The sequence below is a fragment of the Lemur catta genome, chromosome 1 (assembly GCF_020740605.2).
Source record: "Lemur catta isolate mLemCat1 chromosome 1, mLemCat1.pri, whole genome shotgun sequence".
Classification (NCBI taxonomy): Eukaryota; Metazoa; Chordata; class Mammalia; order Primates; family Lemuridae; genus Lemur; species Lemur catta.
The window spans coordinates 171,742,812-171,769,679 of NC_059128.1; the positions used below are offsets into that span (position 1 = coordinate 171,742,812).

General features: G+C 43.2%; 1 protein-coding gene across 4 annotated transcripts in view; it reads right to left on the minus strand.

Moving 5' to 3' along the window:
* Positions 1-3,941: 3,941 nt before the first annotated feature.
* Positions 3,942-26,868, minus strand: part of NMNAT3 (nicotinamide nucleotide adenylyltransferase 3) — a 99,564-nt gene continuing 76,637 nt past the window's right edge. For 3 of the 4 annotated variants that reach the window (XM_045539300.1, XM_045539295.1, XM_045539288.1), the window contains exons 3-5: positions 16,874-17,057; positions 11,751-11,815; positions 3,942-5,136 (exon numbers count right to left, since the gene is read on the minus strand). In XM_045539300.1, the coding sequence (XP_045395256.1) occupies positions 4,754-5,136; positions 11,751-11,815; positions 16,874-17,057 (632 nt within the window). In that variant the 3' untranslated portion in view covers positions 3,942-4,753. The remainder of the gene's footprint in view (positions 5,137-11,750; positions 11,816-16,873; positions 17,058-26,868) is intronic. The other variant, XM_045539302.1, reaches the window with a different exon arrangement.

The following is a 26,868-nucleotide window of genomic DNA, read 5'->3' on the forward strand; positions in this document are numbered from 1 at the left end:
CAGTCTGTGGCTTGTCTTTCCCTTTTCTTAATGGTGTCCCTTGGAAGGAGTTTGGGAAGGGAACTATGACTGTACGGTGCACACAGACAGCTGCTCCGGCTCCTCTGTGGAGAATGGGCTGCAAGGGCCAGGAGTGGACTGGGGAATCCTGTTAGGAGGCTGCTGCGGGGGTCCAGGTGAGACAGATGATGGCAGTTTGGACAGGGAGGTGACAGGAGGGAAGCAGTTGTGTATGAGGGATGTGTGGAAGGCAGGACTGAGACTGACAAGGCATGCAGAACACACACTGCAGATTGCCAACGGGAGAAAGACAGGTAGGGCTCCCCAAAGTTGCCCACAGAACACATTATTATTGTTTTTAGTAGTGAAACTCCTATTCATTTGTGAGATTTGTGTGTTTGGTAATTTGGAAATGTGGGACCAGATGAACTCTAGGGTCCCCTTTAGTCCTCACAGTCTATGGTGCCACAAATAATCCGTTTTGAGTTTATTTTAACAACATTGAAATATTCTGAGGCACGTGCCTAGGTGTATTATTATGGATTGTTTATTAGTCACACATGTATATCTATAATGCCAAGTTTTGGTCCAAGAAAATAACTTCATGCCTGAAAATTGAACACAATCTATGCATGAAGACCCTTGCAAAAAGGGAGGGCAGAAACATTGTTAGCACAGAAAGTATGAGGGTGATGATGAGGAAATTCATATTCATGTATTAACCCAATTACCAAACGCACCTTGCAAATCCAGAGCGCTGTCGGTTTAACATGGGATTTCACATCATTCTGTCCCAAGTGACACAGACGGTATTGTAAATGAAAAATCCTTTCCCCAGGCTAGGATACAGAACTCCTCTCATTTGGGCAGCGGCTGCTATCACAGAGGAACCTTTATTTAAGGCTGGAAATTCTATTTACCCAGGAGCCCAAACCACTGTTTTTCTGTTCTTGCAACATAAACAAAACACCCTGCAAAGCAGATGCAGAGAAGGCCCGAGGGAATGGGAGGGAATGTGAAATCAGGTATGCAGGTCAGCGTTAACGCAATCAATCAGGAGCGCAGCCGCGATACATATGTTCTCCTCTGATACTAAAAAGGGAGACTACATGTATCAGTGAGACAAAGTGAGAGTACAGAAATTAAGATATATAATATTTTATTTATACGTATTTTTAATAAAGTAGGTTTTGTTGTGGTGTTGTTTTGTTTTGAAAGAGACAATGTAAAGGCTCAGGAATTGATGTTTTGCCTCGAGGGAGCCGCATGATACAGACATGGATCAGGAAGACAAAGGCATCACCTCTAAGCCTAGTTGGGCCTGGTGCCCTGAGCCTACGGAAAGGTTGGACAGGAGACAGTGGCATTCAAGGACATCTGCTGTCAGGTGCACGATGCAATCATCTACCCCACCCCCCCGTCCCCACCACCAAGGAAGTGCTGATGAATCTCATCATGCTGCCCATTCTGCCCCCTCTGCCTCAGGGCCTTTGTACGTGCTGCTCCATCTTTCTGAAAGACTTGTCTCCACCCATCCCAACGTTGTGTGAATTCATCCTGCAGGTCTCAAATCCATTGTCACTTCCCTGCTGTCTACACTGTCATCAGGGAGAATCCATTTTATGGAGTCTAAACCTTGTACACTTTTGAAGGTCCCTTTTCACAAAAAGAATAGAAATTATGAATTTGAAATGAGATACTCACATAATTAGGGCCCTCCTGGGGCCTTAGAAAGGGCCTGGGCAAGTGAGGGACTGAGGCTTAAGCTTCATTAGCTTTGCAGTGACCCTGCTGCCTCTGGCTGTCGGACTACAGGGTGCATTTGCCTCCAGAGCCCTCATCACAGCTTCAATCCCACGTGTACTCGTGTGATCATTTGGTTCCTGTCCACTCCCCACTGGACTGTAGGCTCCTGGAGGGGTAGAGACCAGGTCTTTTTTGCTCACCATTATACCCCAGTGTTTAGTCCAGTGCCTGGCACAAGAGAGGCTCTCAGTAAATGTGATTTGAATGAATAAGACCTGAATTTTAAATAGTAATAATAATAGTAATAAAACTACTAGCTTCCACTCACTGCTAGTCTCCACTTGCCAGGCCCTGGATGTCAGTATGGAGGGTCCAGAGTCTGTTGAATCCTCAGCTTGTAACAACATGGACGAGAATGCCACTAAGTGTACTTGGAACAAAAGGGAGGCTAAAGCTGAGGCAGGGGTGCCTATGAGTCACGGATGTAGCTCTAATTCCTACTGTGGACAGCACTGTGTCCTCACCGGCCCCCGAGTCCATTATAAAAGGAGACTATTCTAAAGCTGCTGCTTCCTGACTTCCCCTGTTGGGAAACAGGGAACCCTGCTCATCTGCACACTTCTCACAGCCACATCCTTAAACCAGTGAGATCTATAACCACCCGGGTGATTACCTGGTGCCCCGGGTGATATCTGGCAATGTCTTGGGGCATTTTTGATGGCACAATTAGGGGGTACTACCAGCATCTGGTGGACAGAGCCAGGGACGCTGCTCAGCATCCTAAATGCGCAGAAGAGCCCCACAGCCCAGAAGGTCAGTGTAGCCGCGGCTGAGCAGCCCTGCCGCAGCCCGCAGGCTCCCTCTCTGCCACTTCTGGACACGACAACTGTCTGAAGCTTGTTTTTTTCTTCTCTGCCCCACACTGAAAAGTGGGGCAATGTTGCTTTGAGGATAAGGGAGAAGATATTTACTTGAGTAAATATCATGTAATTTCAATCATACATTCTGTCTATTAAAAATAAAGCTAATACTTGTCATGGGCACTGTTCTAAATGCTGATTCTGAGTCAGTGGGTCTGTGGTGGGGCCTGAGAGTCGGCCATTCTTCCTAGCTCCCAGGGGATGCCAGCACTGCTGGCCTGGGACTGCACTTTGCGTAACACATTTCTAGGCACTTGGGATACATCAGCAAACAAAACGGAGAAGCCCTGAGCTTGAGGAGCTTCTAGTCTGGCTAGAAATGTACTGGACCCAAAGCAGGCTACATAGGCCAAAGTGAGAGGTATGCAAGAGTCTTAGAAAATCAGAGCTAAAAGAGAATTTGCACCCGTTAGGTAGGTTTTCACCCATTGCCTCCTTTCCCTCATAAAATTTTCAATTAAAAAAAAGATAATTTGGAGGATGTCTAATCAAACCCCCTGTTTGAGAGGCAGAGGAAACCAGGCTCACAGTGGGGAAGGGAGTTTGGTCGAAGGCTCACAGCTTACTGTGGCAGCTTTTGGACAAGGCTGTCTGATTCCTCTTCTCCTGAATTATTAGGGTCCTTAGGGACCTCTTGGAGGGCAGAGCTCAATCAGAGTAGGGAATGGCTGGCAGCTCAGTGACTGCAGGGATGGAAGTCTGGGGACCTCCCCACACAGGAGGGTCCCACTGCTCTGGACCCAGGAAACTCTGATTTTCTACTCCACTCGTCTATTTCATGACACACATGTGAACACTGGGATATTTGGGGGCAGATATTAGATTCTTTCCAACTGCCCTTTGTTTTTCTGCATGACTAAATCTGTGGCAAGGATGAACCAGAGTCAAACTATGGAGAAGTAAGTTCTGAATGTGTTCAGTCATGTGGCCAACAAGTGTAAAGAGTAAACTCAAACAGAATGAGGCCAATCAAAACCTTTTCTAATCTGGGAGTGGAATAACAAATCCTGAACACACGTGAGGCTCCTGTTCTCAGCTTTCAGGGTCCACCTGAAAAGAGCTATTGACCCAGAGCTTTGAATTAAAAACTCATTTGCATGGCACTGAAAAGCAATTGTTTCCTCTACTCCTACTACCTGTGAACACAAACTTTTAAATTCATACCAGTTTGATTGGAACAGTAGCAAATTTCATGGAGTAGCTAAAAAGAAGGGCAACAGCTGGCACATCAGTCATTAATAATATAACAAAAGAAGAAAAAAGAGAAACTTTTCATTAGTACTTTTTGATGTCAATTTATTATTTATCCCTTTGCCAATATACAAACGGGCGGGCAGTCATAAAACATTCAAAAACATCCTTTAATCTGTTTGACCTCAGTTCCTTTTTAGAAACTTGGAAATCAGGAACCCTGACATTTATGGTATAGCAGTATCAAAAATACTTGTTACATCAAAAATATTGCTTGAGGGTCACTCCTTAGAAAAAGTTTAGTTTAAGTTTTTTGAAAGGCCAGTAGGCTGTCAGATGATGGTTTGTAAGGGAAAATTCAATATAAATCAGCAATGTGCTGTTTCCAAATTTTTGGCTCCTCAGTTAGAAACAAGAGCATTGACAAAGCCTACTGTTCAGTAATTAGCATCCTGTCAAATCTCTCCAATCAAGACCAGCTCACTGCATCTGGTCCTAGTTAAAAAAAATGCATTGTGGGCAATTCTGATCTGACCTTCAGGGGCCCCGGCCACGCTCAGAACTGCATTCAGTGTGCACACCATAATTACCATTTACACAAAATAAGAAGGCCTCCCCATTCAGCAGTTCTGAAAGATTTTGCCTAGTCTTAATGACCTGCCACACCATTTTAACATCTTTGATAAATGTCCATCTTTGTGATGCACACATTCCCTGTCTCCAAAATAAGGTATCTCTTTCTGAGACAGAAGACTACTCGAAGTAAAATCGTTGTAGAAATAAACAAATGAAAAATGGAAAAGCAAAAATCAAAGCAAAACAAAAATCTGAACTGCCTTCTCCCCGGCAGGAGACTGGTGGAGGAGGAGTGGCTGGCCTGCCCGCTCAGTCTCTCCCTAGCTTGTTTTTCCTTCATTGCTCTGGGTGCTTTTGCCTTCCCAGGAACTGTTCTTGGTGTAGAGGTTGTGGTCCTTGATGTAGGCGATGACAGCGTCAGGGAGCAGGTACTTGACGCTCTGCCCTTGGCCCAGGGCTCGCCTGATGTATGTGGCGCTGATCTCATTCTGCACAGGCTCCCTGGCTAGGTGAACGTTGTGCTGGTACCTCCGCAGGATGGGCGATTCCAAGATGTATCCCTTGGGGTCGTGACCCGCTCGGCCCACGCACACCAAGCCAAACTTCTCCACTATTTCCTGGATGTGTGCCTCCTTCCAGAGGTTGGGGGTCCGGAAGGTATTCAAGATGTCTGCCCCGCAGAGGAGCTTCAGCTCAGGCACAGCTGCAAAAACAAGGGTGGACCCAGCAAAGTTACACAAGGGTCACTGCCAGGAAAGATAACATCATATTCCCCTGGAAAATCTCACAAAACGCTTTTTGTGCAATGTATCGAGAACTCAATGTCTCCGTGTTCATGACTTAAAAAGAAAAAAAAGCACGTAAACGAATCTGAAGCTATTTCAAGGAATACAGTTGAAAGTAATGATTTAATCAATACACCGTTTGTTTAATATTGGCAAAGTGCCAAGTAACACAAAAGAGATTTTTTTTCAGTGTTGTAACAGAAGTCTGTCTGTGGTTGCTTTGAATCATGCAGAGAGCTCCCAAGATGGCTTTGCTATACCCAGAACCACATCTGCTGAGGGAAGGTAAGGTTCTGGAAGCCCTACGACCAACAAGTTGTGGGCCTTGGACAAGTCTAAGCCCTATTTGAAATCCACTTTAGCCCTAGTGTTTACTAGGTACTAGTACCTGGTACTTTTATATAAAAGCCTCATCACAGAAATTATAAAGACTCTTCGGATAACTGAAAGGTCTCTATGACTCCAGCTGGCGGTCTTTTCATTTCAGTTTGCAAAAAAAAAAATACAAAGCTCTAGAACAACTGACGAATGTGGCTAATCCTTTGGAATCTGTTCTAACAGAATGCTGTCATGGTAAAATGATACCTAACATTTATTGGGTGATTATTATGGACACTATTATTAATAGTAAGCGCTTTATGTGTATAATACCATATACTCCTCAGAACAACTTTATGAGGTAAGTATTGTGTGCTCACTTAGTGGAGGGGGAAACTGAGGCACAGAGAGGCAAGTGACTTGTCTGAGCTCACTCAGCTAGGCAGAGAATTCGGATTCACACTCGGCAGCCATCCTCCAGCTGGGGCATTTGTAACTGAGAGGTTCTGCTGCCGCCTGCTGGTGGGAATCTGCACTTGCATCATAACCGAGAAGCTTCTGGGGCGCTAGGGGCCAGACTGTGATTTTCCTGGCATGGAGGGTGTCCCTCCTGAGTGGGCTAATCTGAAAAGGAAGAACCAAGCCCACGGTAGAAGTAAGCTTCAGGCTATCTGGTCCTTCCAGAGGTGGCTCTAGCTTCCGTAGATGGCAAAGGCTGGGCATCTCAGTCACCTTGAAGCCTCAGTAAGGACGGCCCCAGGGCTTCCGCACACTGGGAAAAGCTTGGTGTCAATGGGCAGTTCAGGATCTGCTATTGTGGAACCTTCCAAGGAGTCTGAACTCGGACCAGAGAGACGGGTTTACAGAAGAGCACAGGGGCGCTGAGAAATGGAAAGTAAGCGACTGCAGGCGTCATGGAGAAGTCTGAGTTCTGGCCTCAGCTGGGCACATACCGCTGAGGGGCTGGAGCCAAGACTTTTCTTCCTCTGGGCCTCAGTTCTCCCACCCATGAGATGATGGACCCTGGACTCGTTTAAAGCAACAGATGCAATTATGGAAACGCGGTTTTCAAACACTCTAGCAGCATAATATTGCTATAGTAAATGATATTCAAACATTCCTTCATTCATGCATGTATGAATTCTTGGTGGTTACTAAGACTGTAGAGCTACACACCTTACATTCAAATTCTGGTTCTGCCCCTGAAAAGCTCGCGTTATCTCAACTTTAAAATGAGGATTATTAATAGTACTTACCTTATAGGGTTATTTTAGAATTGAGTGAGTTTAAAAATGTAAAGTACTTACAACAGTGCTTGACACAGAGTGTGATATGTGTTAACTGTCCTTCCTTCCTTCATTCACTTATCCATTTACCCATTGATCTACCAATCTATTCATCAAAACATCCATTCAACATTATAAAATATCTCGAGTGTCTGGCCTTTTAAAACCACTAAAATTACATTTAAGATTATTCAGTCAGCTGGGAGTGGTGGCTCACTCCTGTAATCCTTGTGATTTGGGAGGTTGAGGCGGGAGGATCGCTTGAGCCCAGGAGGTCAACACTAGCCTGAGCAACGTAGCAAGACCCCATTTCTACAAAAAGTAGAAAAATTAGCTGGGTGTGGTGGTATGTGCCTGTAGTCTCAGCTACTCAGGAGGCTAAGGCAGGTGAACCACTTGGGCCCAGGAGTCTGAGGTTGCTGTGAGCTATGATGACATGCTGCACCCTAGCCTGGGCAACAGAGTGAGACTCTGTCTCAAAAAAAAAAAAAAAATTATTCAGTAACTCACACTTTTCACTAATTCGGGACATTCCCATTGCCCATAGCATATATGTAGATTTGAACAGTTCTGCATCTGTGAGATTTTACTCTAATTTCTTAATTATCCAACCACTATGATATAGCAAAAGAACAGTCCTTGGCCTCTCAAACAATTGGGTGGTTTCTACATGGTCTTCTTACAGGGGAGGTTCAACGATGTGCATTTAATTCCAGGGTCTGCTGGGGCCTGTGTTATATCCCCTCCGTTCCCACAGATCAGAGAACAGAAAAGACATCACTTTATTCTCCCAGTAGATTTTTTTTGTGGGGACAATTTTTACATATTGGCTTCTATATTGAGTACTGTTTGATTCATGAACAACGACAGTAAGGAATACTATTCGCTTTGAATAGTATTTGAATAGAGGGGACAAGTACCCATACTTCCCCTGCTCTCCCAAATGAAAGGCACATCTGTGACGCTGGTGGTGCCTACTGCTCCATGACGACAATACCATGTGATGAATTCCTTCTCATGGCCGAACATGCCTCAGACTCTAACTCTGGGCAGTCTTATCTTCAGGGATCACAAAGGCATTGACATATCCCTTCCAAATCCATTCACAACACTGCTACCAAATTTTCACACCAAGTGACTCTGTCCAAGTCCAAAGAATGTAACTCCAGAGTGTAGAATAAAGGCTGCCAATAGGATTTGTCCTAACAGTGATACAGTGACATAAACAGGTTGACCATGGGCATGTTGGGGCAGTGTGTCCTGTCTTTGAGTAGCCAAGGGCTTTGAAAAGCAGATGAAGAGGAAATTTATATAGACTGTGAGGAAAGTGCCACTCGGACCTTTTCTTTGAATGTTTGACTGTCCTAAGTCTATGACATCAAAGAGCACCAATTTTGAGGTTAGACACCCCTGGGTTTGAATTTTAGATCTGCTGGGACCTTGAGAAAGTTCCTCAGCCTATGGGTCTATTTCCTCAGCTGTAAAATGGGGATAATAAAACCTACTCTGGAAGTTATGGGAACTGAGTGAGGAACATAATGCAATGTGAATTTCCTGCCTGGTGCAGCGCGTGAACACGGCCACCATGACGTCTGTCGTGGCACCTCACAGACACTCTCCGAAGTGTGGGACTTCTGGGCCTAAAGAGGACCCCAGAGACGAAGCATCTGACAGACAGCACCCAAACTAACTATACAAGGCCACCTTGGAATAATCAGTGCAAAATGGAAGCAGGTAAAGCGCCTGCTCTGTTTGTACGGAAAGGGAATCCTCTGAACATTGCTGAACTGTGCTCGGCCCCATCGGTCAGAGGTGGGGGCCACCTTCACAAAAGACAGAGTCGGGCTGTTAAGGACTGGAGGCATTGTCCATCCCAAAGTGTCACACTCAATCAGCTCAGAATTTAGCAATCCATGAGACTCTGGGTGAGTCCAAGGAGGACTGCAAATCACAGCAGAGATGGGTACAGCAGGGCTCTGTAGCCAGAAAATGCTGAGCTCATCATGTAGTTGCAACCCCAGAGCATAACAGCACACCAACAAAATACACAGACACAAAACGGTCCTTTGAAAATATGTCACTAGTAACATACATGCCATCTTACCAAAGGCCAAACTTATGCTGAAAAAAACTCCACCTTCCTTTTTTAAATTGCTCTAGTTTTCCCTGATTACAAACATGAAATCCATGCTCATTATGGAATGTATAGAAATACGTATTTAGCACGTTGACGGCCACAGTAGAAAAAAATTTTTTTCTGATTTTTTATTTTTATTGTTTTCTGTGCATGAGTTATATGCAACACAATCCACATTTTTAGAATTAAATTGTCAATATTAATTGTAACAGGAAGAACATCAACAAGTAAGGTGTTCGCGAGCCAACTGCAGGGCTTTGCCTAATGTGGTCCTGGGGTCAAAACTAGCCTGAGTTAAATACAACTCACGTGGCAGTCAATGTGTTAAACTAGAAAATAATGACAACAACAATTCTGCTTTCTCCAAAAACCCTCACTATTTTGGTGTATTTCCTTAGTCTTTTCTATATATTTAGATATGCAAACAGATGTGAAAGTATATTCACATTTTCATATGCTTGAGATGATACATACAGTATTGTATCCTGACTTTTTCCCACTTACTTTATAAGTGTTTCTCCATATCATCAAAACCTTTTATGTAGGTTCTTCATCCTATGCATATAATATAATTTACTTACACGTTCCTTTATATTTAAACATTGAGGTTGCTTTTATTTTCTGCCATCACAAAAACCACTGTGATAAACATCTTTCTGCATACATGTTTGCCCCAATTTCTAATTATTTCCTCAGCCAGATCCCTACAGAGGGATTTATCAAGCAGAGATCACAAAGAGTTTTAAAGTCTCTGATATATTTTGGTCAGTTGACAAGCTCACTTTTCATTCTCTATAAACTTCCTTTTTAAAAAAAAGTTACTTCAGAACAGAACACGATGAGCAGGACTTAGGGGCTGCACAGAGAGAAGGAGGATGAGGGACAAACCTCAACGGTACAGGGCCAAGCAGAGCATGCTTGCAGCTCCTGGAAAAATGAATCTGCAAAGAATACCGACCGGGCTGTGGCAGAGGGAGAGAGCCCGTATTGATGACAGCAGCCGGGACTGGATTCACAGGGAAGGTGGATCTTGAACTGGGCCTCCCAGGACAGATAGGTTTTCAACAGGGGAGCCAAGAAGGGGAGGGCAAGGAGGGGCAGGCAAAGAGCAGAGACGGAGATTCAGGAAGCATCTGCAGAAAGGCGAAGTGTGGGAGGCTGAGAGTCTCAGTGTAGCGTCCCTCCTGGGTTCCTCTGGCTGGAGGCTCCAGCATCTCCCCCAGTGGCACAGTGCCTTGCACTTGTGCTGCCCTCTGCCTAGAAACACTCCTGATCTCAATAAGCTACTCATCCTACAAGTCTTGGTACAGGTGTCTCCTCCTCCATGCAGCCCCCCTGATCCATGCCTGGACTCACCTCCATTCATTCACACCCTGTCTCCAGCTTGGGGCAGGGGCAGGGGCAGGGCGGGGCTGGCTGTCCCTGTTCTGAGCCTGAGCCCAGAGCCTGGCCTGGGGAGGTGCTCGGGAAGTGTCTGGAATCCTTTTAGGAGTGCCTGCTGGGCCAGAGAAGATGCAGAAAGGAGGCAGAGGCTGGGAATGACCCCTGGGCACAGTGCTCATAGGGGTAGGGAGGAAGGAGTTTGAATGTGACCGTGGACAGACAGAGAGACCAGAGGAATACAATAAACATTGTATAAGATGATTATGTAGGAGACACTATATAACTCCTTAGATTCCTCCTCTAGTGCACAGTTCCCACAACTGGCTTAGAGCAAATCCCCAGAGTGCTCACTAAACATCCAGATTCCTTGGTCCCACTCCTACTCAGGAGGTCTGGGAAGGGGTCTGGGAATTAGTGTTTTTAATAAGCCCTGTGGGTTTCTGCTGTGAGTGATCCTTTGGCCAGCATTTGGGGACTGCTGCATGGCACCTTTAGGGCCTGGCGGCATTTCCAAATCCTTTTAGAAGAATGTTTCCTAATCATGTTCTGGGGGGCACTAGTTCTGAAGAATATTAACAGGCATTAAAAAAAGAGTTCCATGTAATGCATGTGGACATAGGAAAGGCTCTGAAAAGTCCTGCAGTAAAGAAATGATTTGAGGTGTGTTTAACCTTGGCATTCCTGAATCTTTCTGATCTGGAAGCAGTGTTCTGCCAACCAGAGTTGTGAGAGCCTGCAGCAGGGAACCCGCAGGGGGGGGCCGGCTGGAAGCTGCCCTCCGAGCAGCACACGATGCTCTTGCTGTTTGCCTGAGGGCTGTGCATTCGACCCCGCCACCAAGGCAGCTCATACTCTGAAATCACAGGCAACAAGCTTCCATCAAACACCAGGATATGACAACAGGGTTGTCAACCCAGGCTTACAAATTAAAAGGATAATCCGAATTGACTTTAAATCCTCTCAAAAATAGGTTTCCTCTTCTGAGTAACACTTTTTATAAAGTGTTAGTCTCTTTGTTTAAGTTTTATAATGGCATATTTTGTATTCAAAAGAGCTAAAGCTTTGAAAAGAACCCCAGCAGCGCTCATCAGTTTATCCCCGTGTGGCCCTGACCGTAATCCACGTCATAAGCACAAGTCACAAGGCTAGGTAAACTCCTTTGGGGCAGAAAATCCCAAATTAACACAATAAATTACAGTGGGTGGTGGCAGATTGTCTAATCTGACCTTTCAACCTTGGAAATGTCACCCCCCACCAGGCAGGTCTCCAAGGCCTTATCTGTTTCCCGAGTGCTGGACTCAAGTCATCTGCAGCTGTGACTGATCACTGCCCCCCTGCCCCAGCCCCCCCAGGTCTCACAGAATCCCTGACATCTCACCCTCCTACAGACAAGAGGGTCAGCACCCACCTGCATGGCCGTGGTCTGGCCCTTCCATCCGGAGCGGAGATCTGAGCAGTTCGCTGTGATGATGCCTGCATCGTAAACACACGGGCTCAGGGTGTCTGTCCTCCAGCCTTCAAAGCCACCCAGGCGTTCTCAGACTTTAAGTTTCAACCTGCTTTTCTCCATTTTAGTTTGCTCATTCCACCGATGCTTGCTGAGGGCCTACAACGTGGCAGGAACTGTGCCCGGTGCTGGGATAGGAAGCCCTGTGGGGCCTCATGGAGAGCCCTGTCCAACATAATTCACTACCTTCTGTGCAATCTGGGTGCAAGCAGGGAAATTAGCACCTTTCTGCTCTTATAACATTTTCTTAAATATTTTTCACTTTAAAAAAAGGAATCAGTGTTGAGTAGGGGTTAAAGACGTGGGCTATTAGACCTGAGTTCAAAACACACATTTTTATTTGTGAAGCAGGGATAACAGCACCTCCTTTTAGACTTTTGTGCAGGTAGACTAGCCATGCACATTAAGCACTGGTACAGTACATGGCACACAGCTAGCTCCTAACAAAGCTGCTCACTCTTATTAGAAGATGGTACTTTAGAAGGCAATAGGGTGATGGCCAACCTCCAACAGGGCTTGGAGCCAGATGGCCTGGGTCGAATCCCAGCTCCTCCACCAGCTGGCTGCGTGACCCTGGGTGAGTGATTTCAGGTCTCTATGTGGATGGTTCTGCATCTGCCAATGAGGAATCATGACATGTCCACCTCTGATGGGTGGTCATGAAGACTAAAGGAGTTAATATATGCAAACTGCACTGAGCATTTAAAATATGATTAGCCTTACATGAATTTGGCATGTCCAGCTTTTAAAGTGATCTATATTCTGCAAATCAAGAGACACCTGTACTTTCTTTTCCTATCAAACACAGGCACTCACTATATACCCCTTCTTGTATCATTTTGCTCTTCCGTCTTCCACTTACTGTATTATGCATTTGGGAGGGGGCACTGCCTACTGGAAAAAGCATATACTTTTCAGCCAGAGTGGGTGGGTTCAAGTTCAGGCTGTCCTGCTTGCAATGATCCTGGAGAAGTCACAAACACCGTCAGAGCCTCACTGACCTCATCTGTTAATGGGTCGTAAAAGTTAATGCTGGCCTTACGTACACCCAGTATCCAAGACCATGAAAGAGCAAGTGCTTCTCCCCTGCCAAATGCTGGGGCGGTGGCCTGCTGCTGATTATTACTGGGAGGGGGCACAGTGGAAATGGTAAGCTCTAGAATTAGACTATCTGGTTCTAACTAGTAGTTTTGTAATCCTGCTATCTCGAGTTCCCTCATCTGTAGAATGGGGGATAGTGACAGTACCTACCCCAGAGAGCTGTTGTGAGGGTTAATTGAAAGCTTCGTACCAGCCCATGCAGAGAAAGAGCCCAGTAAATGTTAGTTGTTATTGTCATCATTACTCTCAGTCTATCTGCTCACCAGATTGTGAACAGGGACCCCATTTAATTCATCTTTCCATTCTTAGCACCTAGGAAAATGCTCCCCTAAAGTCTGCCAAATTCGGCAACAATGGAAGGAGTGGATGCATGAATACATTTAACCTTGGGTCAAAGCTCTTCCTGATTATGTCCCAGACTCAGTGGAGTCTTCTTAGAGCCTAGCTGGACTCCGTTTTCGTCATTGTTTTATTACCCTGGTTTTGGTAAGCTTCATCTCTGAAGATTTACTCCTTGGTGGATCTGGGCTTTCGAATCAGACTGAAGTATATTTGAGTCTCATCTCCACTTTCTAACTGTAGAACTCTGAATATTTTACAAGCCTTTTAAAATCTCAATTTCTTTGTTTGTAAAATGGGGCTACACTCACCTACCTCTCCGAGTGGCTGGGCTGACTAGATATAATATATGTGGAAGAGCTTGGCACATAGAGCAGGTGATCAATCAAAGGTGGTGACCAGCATTTTATTTTACTTACCTCGAAGCTTCTAGTTCAAGTTGATCCTACTTTGAACATAGCTGAATTTCTGCACTTTATTGTGCAAATGATTATTTTGAGTACAAAATGCATTTTCCCCACAGACTTCTACTCCGCCTCTGTGGGGCAGTGGCCACTGCTGCTTCTTGCTGCCTGCCTGAGTGGTAGGTACCCTGGGCCTGTGGATTGACCCTGGGGACATGTCCTCTGTGTCCTCAGCAGCTTCTGTGGTCTCCAGGGAAGCCCCATTGGAGGGTAACTGTGGCAGGAGCAAAGTCAGCCCCATCATGTTCCTAATCTGCAGACCCCTGTTTCTGAAGAGGGCCGTAAGCATGGCATCAGCACTGAACAGACTGGAGTGCCACCTCTTGCTTATTTGTTGTGTGACTGTGATTAACTTCGCCTCTCTGAGCCTCGGTTTCCTCATCTGTATAATGAAGGCAACATAAGATCATGTCTGCAAAGGGGTACATGAAATGGTGATGACAGACCATATAAAATGGCCTTGTGACTAAGGCCTGTTCCCCCCCAACATGGGAAAAGGTAAGTGAAATAAGTTATCAAATGCCCTAAATGCATGAAAGTCGGCCTAGCTTTTAAAAATTAGAATTAAAAAAGCCCAATCTGACAAAGAGAAAAATAATCCTCAATAAGCCCTGCAGTGAATTTACATCCTACAGATATCTGTTACTATGTCACTATGAGGTAGCTTCACTGTGGACTCTATCAAGAGAACATTAAATGGAGCAAAGGATGGGTGGATTTCTTCCACATTTCTAAAACCACCTGACTACAATTCTTTTTTCTTTCTTTCTTTTTTCTACTGGCAGGAGCAACCAGGTACACCTGACTGCAATTTTAGCCAGATTTTCGATCTCAAAAAAACTCACTTCTGGTAATTTTAGGAAAATGTAATAAAACACATTTTCTAATGCAACTGATACAGTTTAAAGATGAAGCTCACTCAAAGTATTAATAATAAAGAAATCTTAATCAGTTATTTGGTAAAACTGTGTTGACTATTTATATCAATGATTCTTAACCTTGGCTACACAAAATAAATCATCTGGGGACCTTTATAAAAATAGTCATGTTTAGAGCCCGCCCCAGACAAATCAAAATCTCTGGGGGTAGGGGTGTGGAGTGATGAGCATTTAGCAAAAGTTTCTCGAGTGATTCCTGCAGGCGGAGTTGAGACTGCTGGTTTGGGTGGGTCTCTGTACTGATCACAAGCCTAATTCACATGCTTGGCACCTGAGGCTGTGGGGCCAACCCTAGCCATACATCAGGATCACCAGGGAGTTCTTAAAAATCCCCATGCCCCATCCAAACCAATGACATCTCAGTCTCTGGGTGAGACCCAAACATGGGTATTTTTAAAAGCTCCCTAGGTGATTCCAGGGTGCAGCCAGCATTGAGAAGCACTGGACTAAAGGATATATAATAGTAAAAAAATAAAAAAAAGAATGTGTTCAGCAAGATCTTAGTTCATACCTACATTTTGCAGCAGAAGCACTGGTAACCTTAAATAGTGTTATGGTCACCTCCTATTTATCCATGAATGGCTTCCCTGTTTCAAGGACAAATTATGAGCCAGTGTTAGGTAGGGATGCAGGGAAGGTGGCTAATGTTATTAAGCACCTGCCATAAACCGGGTGTTTTGCCTACATTATCTCAATTCACACAGTATCCTAGTGAAGTGGGTGATGTCATTTCCATTTTATTAGGTGAGTAATTGAGGCTCAGGGAGGCTAAATTGCTTCCATCAAGTCACTCAGTAAATTTGGCTCCAAAATCTGTGCCCTAGGCCACACTTCCTCTCTCAGGGTGGAGAAAAAGCGTCTGTTTCTGCCTACATATTAAAGCTAAATTATTTCTCGCATTAGCTATTTCTTTTGCTTCTATTCCTCTCTCTTAGCCTAGATAAATGAGAAGTGACTATAGGACTCAGTCTAAAAAAATGATCTAGGTGTCAATTTATTCTTTATATAATTTTCAATAGACGAGTCTTTGCTTACACCAATGGGTAGTTTAAAAAATGATTGGGAGCATGTGTCCTAACAGTTATTCCACATTTGCACTCCTTTTAGCTTGGCAACAGGTTCTGAAGCAGCACTGTAACTGCTGGATGCTTCTAGCTGGCTCTTTCCCCAGTAAAAGGTAAATAATAAGAACCAGAATATGGAAACTAAATGTTTACCTTTACTAAAAAGGTAAACATTTTTCTTCCAAGTGATTTTGAGGATAAGTAAAAAATGAAAACTGAAACACATTATGAACAGGCCTGCCAATAATTACACCTGTCCTCTATGCCTCCTACTCCCTGCCAGTGCTAGTGCTTCCAGACAGAGAAAAGACACGGACCAATTTGCAATCCCTTCCAGCAGAGCTGGTTGTCATTAGTGATGAGGCAGGCCCACCTCACAATCCCCTCTGACAGCCAGGACAGGTGGGGCTTCCTGCTTCTCTGGCAAACATCCCTAACATGCAGGGATGGCTTGGGGCTTTTAAATGGCTATATTACTTATGCTGAACACCAACAGCAATTGCAGAAGAAAAAATAATCCTGAGTTAACTATTTCTAGATTTATAGTCCTCTTTTTCTATTTTACATAAAAGTCTGGATTTATAAAACCCAGAATTTGTACAATTAGAAAAGATGGCTTATTACATAGATGTAGTTTTCAACCAAGACAATGATAAAAATACGAAAAGATACCACTTACTAAAAACATTATTACATAGTTGTGGGTCAGGAAAGTTATTTACATTTTTAAAATCCTCATTAGGTTTAATTGTCCTCATTTTGCAAGTGAGAAATGTGTGTTCAGAGAAGTTAAATCACTTGCCCAAAGTCACACAGCTACTAGGTGGTGGCCCTGGACCCCGATGCTACAGCCTTCTGAAACAAGATTGTTTCGACAAAGTGCATCCTGCAGGGCAGTTGTTTGTAATATTTTTTTTTCTTTTTTGCTCAGGGACCTTTCTGAGAATGCGAATTTGTTGGTCTCTCTCCCCTGGAATAGAAATGCTTCCCAGATCTTGGCTAAGAAGGCCAACCTGGCTGAATCCCTGCTCAACAATCTGCTCTACCTTTCACCCTGCGGGCTCTGCAGAAGTCTCCCACGGCCCCTGGACATCACACGGGAGCGTAACCCCCATTACCTCAGCACCTGCACCGTCTCCATCCACTGCGCCTGCTCACTCTCCCAGGGGTCCACCCGGATCCAGTCGGAAGTCTGCAGGGCCAGCCGGGCCATGGCCACTCGGTGATGGGAAGGTGCGAGATCTTTCTTCCCATAGCGGTCATTGACAGGAGAGATGATGCCCTGGACCACCTGGTACCTTCCTAGGCAAGGGAGAGCAGTGGTGTTGCACATGTGGATGGATGCTTGCTGCCAGGCAGGCGCTAAACATCTCCATGCCTCTTGATGAGCAGGAGGAGATGCTGGCATTCTCTCTGGGGGGAGTGGAGCAGTGAGGGGTGGCGGAGGTGAGGGGTGGCGGAGAGGGTGGGTTTCCCTTAGGCAACGGTAATGCCACTACTTCAAGTGACCACATGCCTCCCTTCCAGAGTCGTCTACGCCCAGGAATGGCACTTCTCCTGAGAGGAAGGCTGTGAGGGTGGAGCTCGCGCAAGGGGTCCCTACAGCAGGGTGGACAGTTAGGGTCAGAATGTGCTTGAGGAACACCATGACTTCCCCTGTGTGGGACCCAACAGGAGCACTAGTTATATGTAGTTTCTTAGCCTAAATAGGAAACTTTGAGGATGAAAGATGAAAGGATGGGATTTAGCACGAGCCAGGGTTGGTGGAGGATGGGCTGAAGATGGACTGCACAGGCCCCCGTTGACTCTGGAAGAATGTGCTGCCAGTGGAAGGGGAAGATCCTCTTTGGGACAGACATGCGCTCTGGTGATGAGCAATAAAGCCACCTTGTAGAACCCATTCGAGATTTATCTGATGAGAGATAAACTTCACATGTGTTAAGCCCCTGCAACTGGAAGATTTATAATCATAACTAGCCTACTCTACCATGACAAGTATGTTACTTTAAGAGACATTTCCCAGTCTAAGAGTTTCTGTCAGAAATGAATATTGAATTTTATCAAATGCTTTTTCTGCAACTCTTAAAATGATTGTGTGATTTTTTTCCTTTAGTCAGTTAATATAGTGGATTGTACTGATTAATTTTCTAATCTTAAACTAACACTTGCATTCCTGAGACAAAACCGATTTGGTTGAGATATAGTATCTTTATAATATATTGGTGGGTTTGCTTTGCTAATTTTTTTTTAGGAAGTAAGACAGATATATAATTTTCCTTTCTCTTACTATCCTAATCAGGTTTTGGTATCAAGGTTATGTTAGCCTTAAAAAAGTGCTGAAGAATTCCCTCTTTTTCTATGTTCTAAGAGAGCTTACGCATAGGGCTAAAATAACACTTTTTCTTAAGTGTTTGATAGAATTCACCAGCGAAGTCTTATGAGGTTAGAGTTTAAGTTGTGTGAAAAGTTTTGGTTATTGATTTAATTTCTTTAATGGTTATAATTCAGATTTTCATTACTTCATGATAATTTTGGCAACTTACATTTTCTAGGACTTTGTCCATCATATCTAAAATTTGAAGTTTATTGCCATGAGGTTCTTTGTAATATTCACTTATCTGTTTAATATCTGCACTATCTGCAGTGAGGTCCTTCTTCGTCCCTAGTGTTGGTTGTGTCTCCTTTCTTTTTCCTTGTGCAGTATTGCTAGAGGTTTGTCATTTTATTGGTCTTTTCAAAGGACTAACTTTTGGCATATTGAACCTTCTACTGAAGGTTTGTTTTATGTTTTGCCAATTTATATTCTTCTTTTTATTAATTCTATCCTTCTACTCTCCCGGTGTTATTTTGCTGTTCTTTTTCTAACTTCTTGTGATGTATGCTTAGCTAGTTAGTTTGTAGTTTGTCTTATTTCCTAATATACACAGTTCAGGCTAAAATATTTCCCTCTAAGCAATCCCACAAGTTTTGATATGCAGTGTTTTCATGATCATTCAGTTCAAAATATTTTCCTATTTCCATTATGATGTCTGTTTTGATCCATGAGTTATTTTGAAGTATTTTTCTTATTACCAAACATATCATGATTTTTGGTTACCTTTTTGTTATTGATTTTCAGCTTAGTTGCATTGTAGTCAGAGAACATATTCTACGTTTGTTCTCTTGAAATGTGTTGATACTTGCTTTACGTCCCAGTATATGGTGAGTTTTGGTAAATGTTCCTTGTGTGCCTTAAAAGAATGTATATGCTGTGGTTGTTGGAGATAATGTTCTGTCCATTCAGTCAGGATTACTAATTGTTTTGTTTAAATTTATGTTCCTACTGATTTTTTTTCCTCTTTTTATTTTTTTTTATTTCAAAGTATTACAGGAGTACAAATATTTTTGGTTACAAGGATTGGCTTTTGTAATGCTTGAGTCAAGGTTATAAGTGTGCCCATCACCAAGAGAGTGTTCATTGTATCTATTAGGTAGGTTTTCATCCATCCCTTCCTCCCCACTCCCCTGGTTGATTTCCATTGAGTAATACTTCCCCCTGTGCATTGGTTAGTTCCAATTTAATAGTGAGTACATATGGTGTTTGTTTTTCCATTCTTTAGATACTTCACTTAGGATAATGGTCTCCAGTTTCATCCATATTGTTGCAAAAGGCATTAAGTCATCCTTCTTTGTGGCTGAGTAGTATTCCATGGTACACATGTAGCACATTTTGTTAATCCACTCATGAATTGAGGGACATTTGGGTTGATTCCACATCTTTGCAATTGTGAATTGTGCTGCAATAAACATTTGAGTGCAGGTGTCTTTTTGATAAAATGACTTCTTTTCCTTTGGGTAAATACCCATCTACCCAGTAGTGGGACTGCAAATTAGTACGACCTCTCTGGAAACAGTATGGAGATTCCTCAAAGAACTACAAGTAGACCTACCATTCAATCTTATTTATTTTTTTGTCTGCCTATTTATTAGTTATGGAGAGAAGCATGTTAAAATCTCCCACTATGATTGTGGATTTTTCCTTTTAGTTCTTTCAATTTTTGTTTCATATATTTTAAGGATATGCTATGAAGTGCCTACATATTTATAATTCTTATGTATCCTTCCTTCTGTGAATTGAGCCTCTTTATCTCTAGTCATTTTTTTTGACTTAAAGTCTACATGTCTAATACAGCCTCACCAGCTTTATTTTGGTTACTGTATGCATGGCATATGCTTTTATCTTTTATCCACCCTTTTATCTTCAACTTTTCTACACTTTTGTTTTTGGCAAGACTATCATAAATAGCCTATAACTGGGTTAAAAATTGTTTTCTGAGGGGTCAAGATTGACAATTATTGATTTTTAACAGGAACATCAGGTTCACTGACATTTAATGTAAATTCTGACATATTTGAGTTTAAAGCTAGTATCTTATTTTGCCTTTTCTTTTTGTCACATCTATTCTGTTTCCTTTATTCTATTTTTCCTGACTCTGTTTGGATTTTATTATCTCATTTTTTCTCTCTCAGACTAGAAGTTACATACACAGCTCTATTTCCAAAGTAAATCAAGACCTTTACCTTCTTCTTCAATAACACAAGGACTCTAGAACTCTGTAACTCCATTTATTGCTCTCCTGACTTACATGTTATTGTTGCTGCTATTTTAAGTCTATTTCCCCCTAACCCTATCAGACTTTATTATTCTGTTTCATATAACCAATGCTCTTTTAAAATTTCCCATGTATTTGTTGTTTTCTTTGTGCTTCATTTCATTTCTTCTTGCATATTAGACCTTCTATCTGGGAATCACTCTCCTTACAAAATGCAGCCTGTGGAATTTCCTTAAATTAGTGACTTCATTCTTGAAAGACATTTTCAAAATATTACCTTCAGTCTTGAAAGCCATTTTACTGGGTATAAAAGAATTGGTTGCAATCACTTTTTTCAATACTCTGCAGTTATTGTTCCATTGTCTTCCATTGTTGGTGCTGAGAAGTCATCTGTAAGTCTGATTGCCATTCCTGTGAAGGCAATCTGTATTTTTCTGGGTGGTTTAAAAATTTAGTTTGTTTAGATATGAGTTTCTTTTTATTTAACCTGCTTTGAGATCACTGGGTCTCTTAAATCTGTTCCCTTCATTAGATTTGAAAATTCTAAGTTATTATCTCTTCAGAAATTGCCTCTGCCCTGTTTCCTTCCCTTTTCTTTGCACTCTCTCATTGTAAATATGTAGTTTCCAGTCTTTTACTCTCTCTACTAAAATTAAATCCTTTTCTATGTTCTATTCTGTATAATTTCATTTGATCTATATTCCAATTCACTAAATCTATGTTTTGCTCTATCTAATTTGATAGAACTGTCTAATCTGATAAAGCAAAATGTAGTGTTCAAAATCATTCATTGAACTTTTGAGTCTTCCAACCTATGAATATGGCGTGTCTGTCCATTTATTTAGATCTTCAGTTTCTTTCATCAGCATCTTGTAGTTTTCAGGACACAAATTCTATGTTTTGTTAGATTTATACTTGTATTTCATTTTCTTTAGATCATTGGTAAATGAATTTGTGCTTTTAATTTTGGTTTTTACATGTTTGTTATTAGTATATAGAAATGTGATTGATTTTTGTGTGTTGATCTTTATCTTGCAACTGAACTCACTTATTCTGGGAGATTTTTTTTGTAGATTCCTTGGGATTTTCTACACAGACAAGCATGTCATATGCAAATAGGAATTATCTGATTTCTTCCTTTCCAATTTGTATGTCTTTTATTCTTGATTTGAGACTTTTCCTTTTTCTCTAAATATTGACTGTTACAAATTTCCCTCTTTGCACTGCTTTAGTTGCATCCAGCATATTTTGATGTGCTGTATTTTCATTTCCATTTACTTATATATATTTTTAAAAATTTTCTTTGAACTTTCTCTTTGGCCTATGGATTATTCAGAAGTGTGTTGTTTAATTTCCAAATAGTTTAATATTTTTCTGTTATTTTTCCTTTATTGATTTCAGTTTGACTCCATTATGGTCAGAGACCATATTTTATATGATTCCAATTCAAGCTTAAAGCTTATTGAGGTTTTTTTAAGGCTCAGAATTTACTATCTTAGTGAATGTTCCATGGATTCTGGAAAAAAGGTATATTCTGTTGTTGTTGGTAGAGAGCTCTGTATACATCAATTCGAGCCTGCTGTTGACTGCGTTGTTCCTTCTTATCCTGGCTGATGTTCTGTCTAGTAGTTCTGTCTAGTAGTAGCAATTGCCAAGAGTAGGGTATTGACGTTCCCACCTATAATTGTGAATTTGTCTATTTTGCCTTTCAGCTTTATTAGTTTTGCTTCATGTATTTTGAGACCCTGTTTTTTGGTGTGTACACATTTAGGATTATTATGTCTTCTTAATGGGCCTGTATTGAACTTTTAATTTTGTTTATTTTAGTCATCATTTCTATAAATTCTGAGAGGTTCTTCATCACATCTAGTAAGTCATTTTTCATAGTTTTTCTTCAAATAGGAGTACAACTATTTTATTTTTTAATTTTTTTTATTTCAGCATCTTACAGGGGTACAAATGTTTAGGTTACATATATTGCCTTTGCCCCCCCCCCCCGGAGTCAGAGCTTCAAGCGTGTCCATCCCCCAGACGGTGCGCACCACACCCATTACGTGTGAATATACCCATCTCCTCCTTCCCCCTCCCACCTGCCTGACACCTGATGAATGTTATTACTATATGTAGAGGCACAACTTTTAAAATTTGTATCTGGCAATGCCAATTTCAAGGTCTGTACAAGTTATTTCTGCTACTTGTTTTTTCTACTAGTTCTTAGTCATTTTGCTTTGTTTCTGTTGTGCTTATTTTTGAAAGCATGCTAGTCAATGAGCCTGATTTTTTTTTTTTTTTTGAGACAGAGTCTCGCTTTGTTGCCCGGGCTAGAGTGAGTGCCGTGGCGTCAGCCTAGCTCACAGCAACCTCAAACTCCTGGGCTTAAGCGATCCTACTGCCTCAGCCTTCCCAGTAGCTGGGACTACAGGCATGCGCCACTATGCCCGGCTAATTTTTTTTTCTATATATATATTTTAGTTGGCCAGATAATTTCTTTCTATTTTTTAGTAGAGACGGAGTCTCGCTCTTGCTCAGGCTGGTCTCGAACTCCTGAGCTCAAGCAATCCACCCGCCTCGGCCTCCCAGAGTGCTAGGATTACAGGCGTGAGCCACCGTGCCCGGCCCCAATGACCCTGATTTTTAAGAGCTTCCCCAAATCTAAGATAGATATGCCTTCCTTCAGAGAGGCTTCATGTTTGTTTTTGCCAGGCACCTGGAGTTCTTAAAAGTCATGGATGAACTTAAATCAAGTTCCCAGCTTGAGCTATTTTGGCTGATCCAGGCTGAGGGTTGCAAATCTGAGCAAAGACTCATGTGTGACCTCTTCTTCCTAAGGATATTTTATCCTTTTGTTTTTCTTCTCCTGCTTGCCTCAGCACTAAGGCACCAAGGCTTCTCTGAAGTCCTCTAGGATTAGGGAGAGGAGGTGGGCTAAGATCTAGTTCACCCCAGCCCTGAGAGTGTAGTTTCTTGGGAGTGCACCTTACTGTGGGGGAAGTCAACTGTGAGGCTCCTCAGCTTGGGAGGGCTCCCGCCTTTGGATCTGTCCCGCCTGACTTGCATGGCAGCTGATTTCAAGCTTACGTGAGCAGTTCTGCAAGTGCCTGCAGAACATCAGGGCTCTGCTGCTCCAGCAGCCTGCTCACCTCCCTGGTTACAGGTGTTTCTGTCAGCTTTTCAGCTTTGAAAGTGAAGTTTGGGAAACGTTCTAATCACCATTTCTTGTTTTCATGGGAGACTTGTCCTAGGAGTGTAGCCTGCCCCCCTGGAAGCTGGAAGTTCTCTGATGCATTTTCCATCCCTAGTAATCCTAGCTGGTGGGGCCCTCCTTCCTGGGGGCTGAGGCATCCACTGCTTCAAGGGGATGGCAGGACCCAGCTGAGAACAAGGAGGTGGTGTGCAGCTTTTGACTTCCAGAACTGGCTCCTAAAACTCATTTCAGAGGTAATACTTGTTAAGGTTAAAGCTTTCATTTGTAAGAGCCAGGCTTTGTTGAGAGAGAAAAGGTTTATTTAATTTTAAAAAGTTACCCTTAAAAAAAAATCAAGGACCAGAGCCCAGGGAATCAGAGCACACAGTTTTACTAAAATGCACAGAGTAGTAGGAAGAAGAGAGTATGAAATGGAAATGAAAGGCCCTTTCTGGGCTGACGCTGGGTGGGGTGGAAGAATGGGCATCAGGGCAGAAAAGAGCTTGGTTGAAAATGTCCGTGGTGACAGAGAGTTCAGACACCAGTTAACTCTGCCTGCTCCCTACACTCTTGTACTCTTCAGGGATAAGCCTTTTTTGTGTTGGGGCTGGGAAGGGCATCATTAAGAGGCCCATGTAAGTTTGGAAACAGTGGGGCAGACAGGCTTGTGTTTTGCGTCCTACTTGCAATTCTGGGAGGAGACCATCTCGCATTGCCCTGTGCAAACACAGAACAGCACTGACAGCACAAATGGCAATGTGGCATGTACAGGCAGAGAGGGCTTCAGAACACACCCGCTCCCTCAGTCTCAGCAGGGCATGGCACAGGCTCCTTGAGAGGAGCAGTGAAGGAGGTTGAGATTTAACAGTCAGCAGGGCTACCTGAGGAGGGGAGGTGAGGGAGCGCAGCCCAAAGCCAGAGACCATGGTGCTGGCAGTGCCAGAGAGAGCCCAGGCACGGGCCCAGATGGCAGGGACACAGCAGCTGAGACAAGAGAAGCTGAGGCAGCTTCGATAGGGGAGGCAGAGAGAACAGAGGCCAATGCCTACGACTGAGGGCAGACCCCTCAGCTAGAGGGCAGGGAGGGCCAGCTGCCCCTTTTTGGATGCCAGGAGGCTAAGCCACTCAGGATGCTTAACTCACTCTTGGGGAGCCAGGCAGGAAAAGATGGACTTGATTAATAATTGGCCTGTAAGAAACTAAGTTTAAAATTAGAAGATAGCTTACAATAGAGCGACAAATTGTTTCACCATTCATGGAAATGGTGCCTTAAGAGCAAGTTCAGTGTTACAGAAAGCAAAATAAATCACATTTCTGCACACGAGTCCTATGCTATACCTGGCATATTTATGTTACTTCTCTTTTCCTCTTTAAAAGAAATGGGGGCTGGGAGGGCTAACTCCTGTTGGCTGCTGACCCTCTTGGGAAATTTACATACATTTAACCTTCACATTAATTTCTGTTTTACAGGATGAAATGGGGTGGGAGGACACGGGCCCGTCCAGGCAGCTCTGCTGAGCATCTTGGATACCCAGGTATCACCTGTGATGGTTTAGCTCATCTTGACAGGGCAGGTCCTGCATTGAGAAATCAATGCTTTTTATAGCACCCAGGAGAGGAGAGCCAATAAAAATAACAATTTGAGCTGAGACTCCTTCTTGTCCTCCAAATGATCATGAGTCCAAGCCTTTCCCCTTCCCCACGGCTCTTGGCCACAATCCCAGTGACCAGCCCCAAAGTTCCCCTGCTCTGTTAGGTGCAGGTGCTTCTCCTGTGACTCTCTGCTGCTCAGACATACATCCATTACAGCACTTGTATGAAAACGATCCATCTGCCCTTGTCCTTCCCATGAGACTGAGAACTCCTTATGGACATGAACTTGTCTTTTCATTCTGGGTAACATGCCTAGCACATCAGTTGGTATGAAGCTATCTGCTTTCCTAATATGGCAACAGAATTCCTTGTTTATCTTCACCCCCTCTGAAGACTAATACAGTGGCAATAAACGAGTTAAAAAAGTACGGACTCACAATGGCAAAGAGAGTGAGAAAGGAGATAACAATAGTTGGGAAAAGTCAGCAACATTTTGGAAACTGAAGAGCTGATGGATAATGGACCACGCCAAGCCTGCAGGCAGGGGAGGCCAGCTGCATGCACAGCAGAAGCCCAGAGGGGCTCAAGAACTGGAGGAGCCAGTAACCACTCTAGGTGGGGGTGCCTGAGGGCCCAAAAATGGAAGGAATGGTTGAGAGTTTGTCTAAGGAGCCCTTAGATCTGCCCCAGCCCCTAATCACCTACCTTATTCTCCCAACCTGGCAGAAGGCCAGATAGTGGCTTTCTGCCTAGGTTGGACCAGAAAGAGCCTTGACTCACAGATATAGACACAGCTAAAGGAAAGGGAAGGGACATCTTTAAGATAGGAGGATTAAGTTTGTCTCCCAAAATACCAGATTAGGTAGGGATGCCTCTCTGGGAAACAGACCCACCCAGAAGACATCGACACATGCTGACATTGGGGGTTCTTGAGCCTAGGGCCTGATCATATGGCCACCAGCTTCATCGGCACACCCAGAGCTTCCAGCCTGCATCTGGAGCCTGATCTGCAAATATGAGTGGACAGCCTGGGAAGAGACACATTTTAGAAAGGTGCCGACCATGAAAGACAGAGTCAAAAACCACCACCAGGAGCAAAGGAACTTGGAAGACACAAAGGCAACTCAGAGAGAAAAAGGAAATTTCAAAAACTTCCACATAACATTGTCAGAAATACTGCAGAGATGATATCCTGTCCATGAAACAAGAATGGTGTGTTTTATAGAGGAACAATGAGAAAGCAGGAAGAAGCTTTTAGAAATTAACAAATATTCACTCATTCAACAATATTCACCAACTGCCTATTACATGTCAGGTCTACGTAGTGCTAGATACTAGGGAAATACAGTGGTGAGCAAACACACCAATTCTTGCCCTCATGACTTTACACTCTGGTAGATGATAACAGCAATAAAATCAATTAGTAGAAGAATTAAAAATTAATTTGAGAGAATCATATGCTGAAAAGATAAAGTTAGAGGTTTGGTCCAAGAGGTCTAACATTTAACTAGTAGAAATTTCTGAAAGAGAAGAGAATAATAGAAAGGAAATCATCAAAGAAATAAGACAAATATGTTCCCAGACTAGAAGGATATACATTTTCAGAATCAACGGCCCTCTGAGTACTCAGCACTTGGAATAAAAGAAGGTCCACACAATGGCAAACCATTATAAAATTTCAACCACTAGGTTTAAAGAGATGATCCTAAAAGTTCCCAGAGAGACAACCAGAGGTCAAATACAC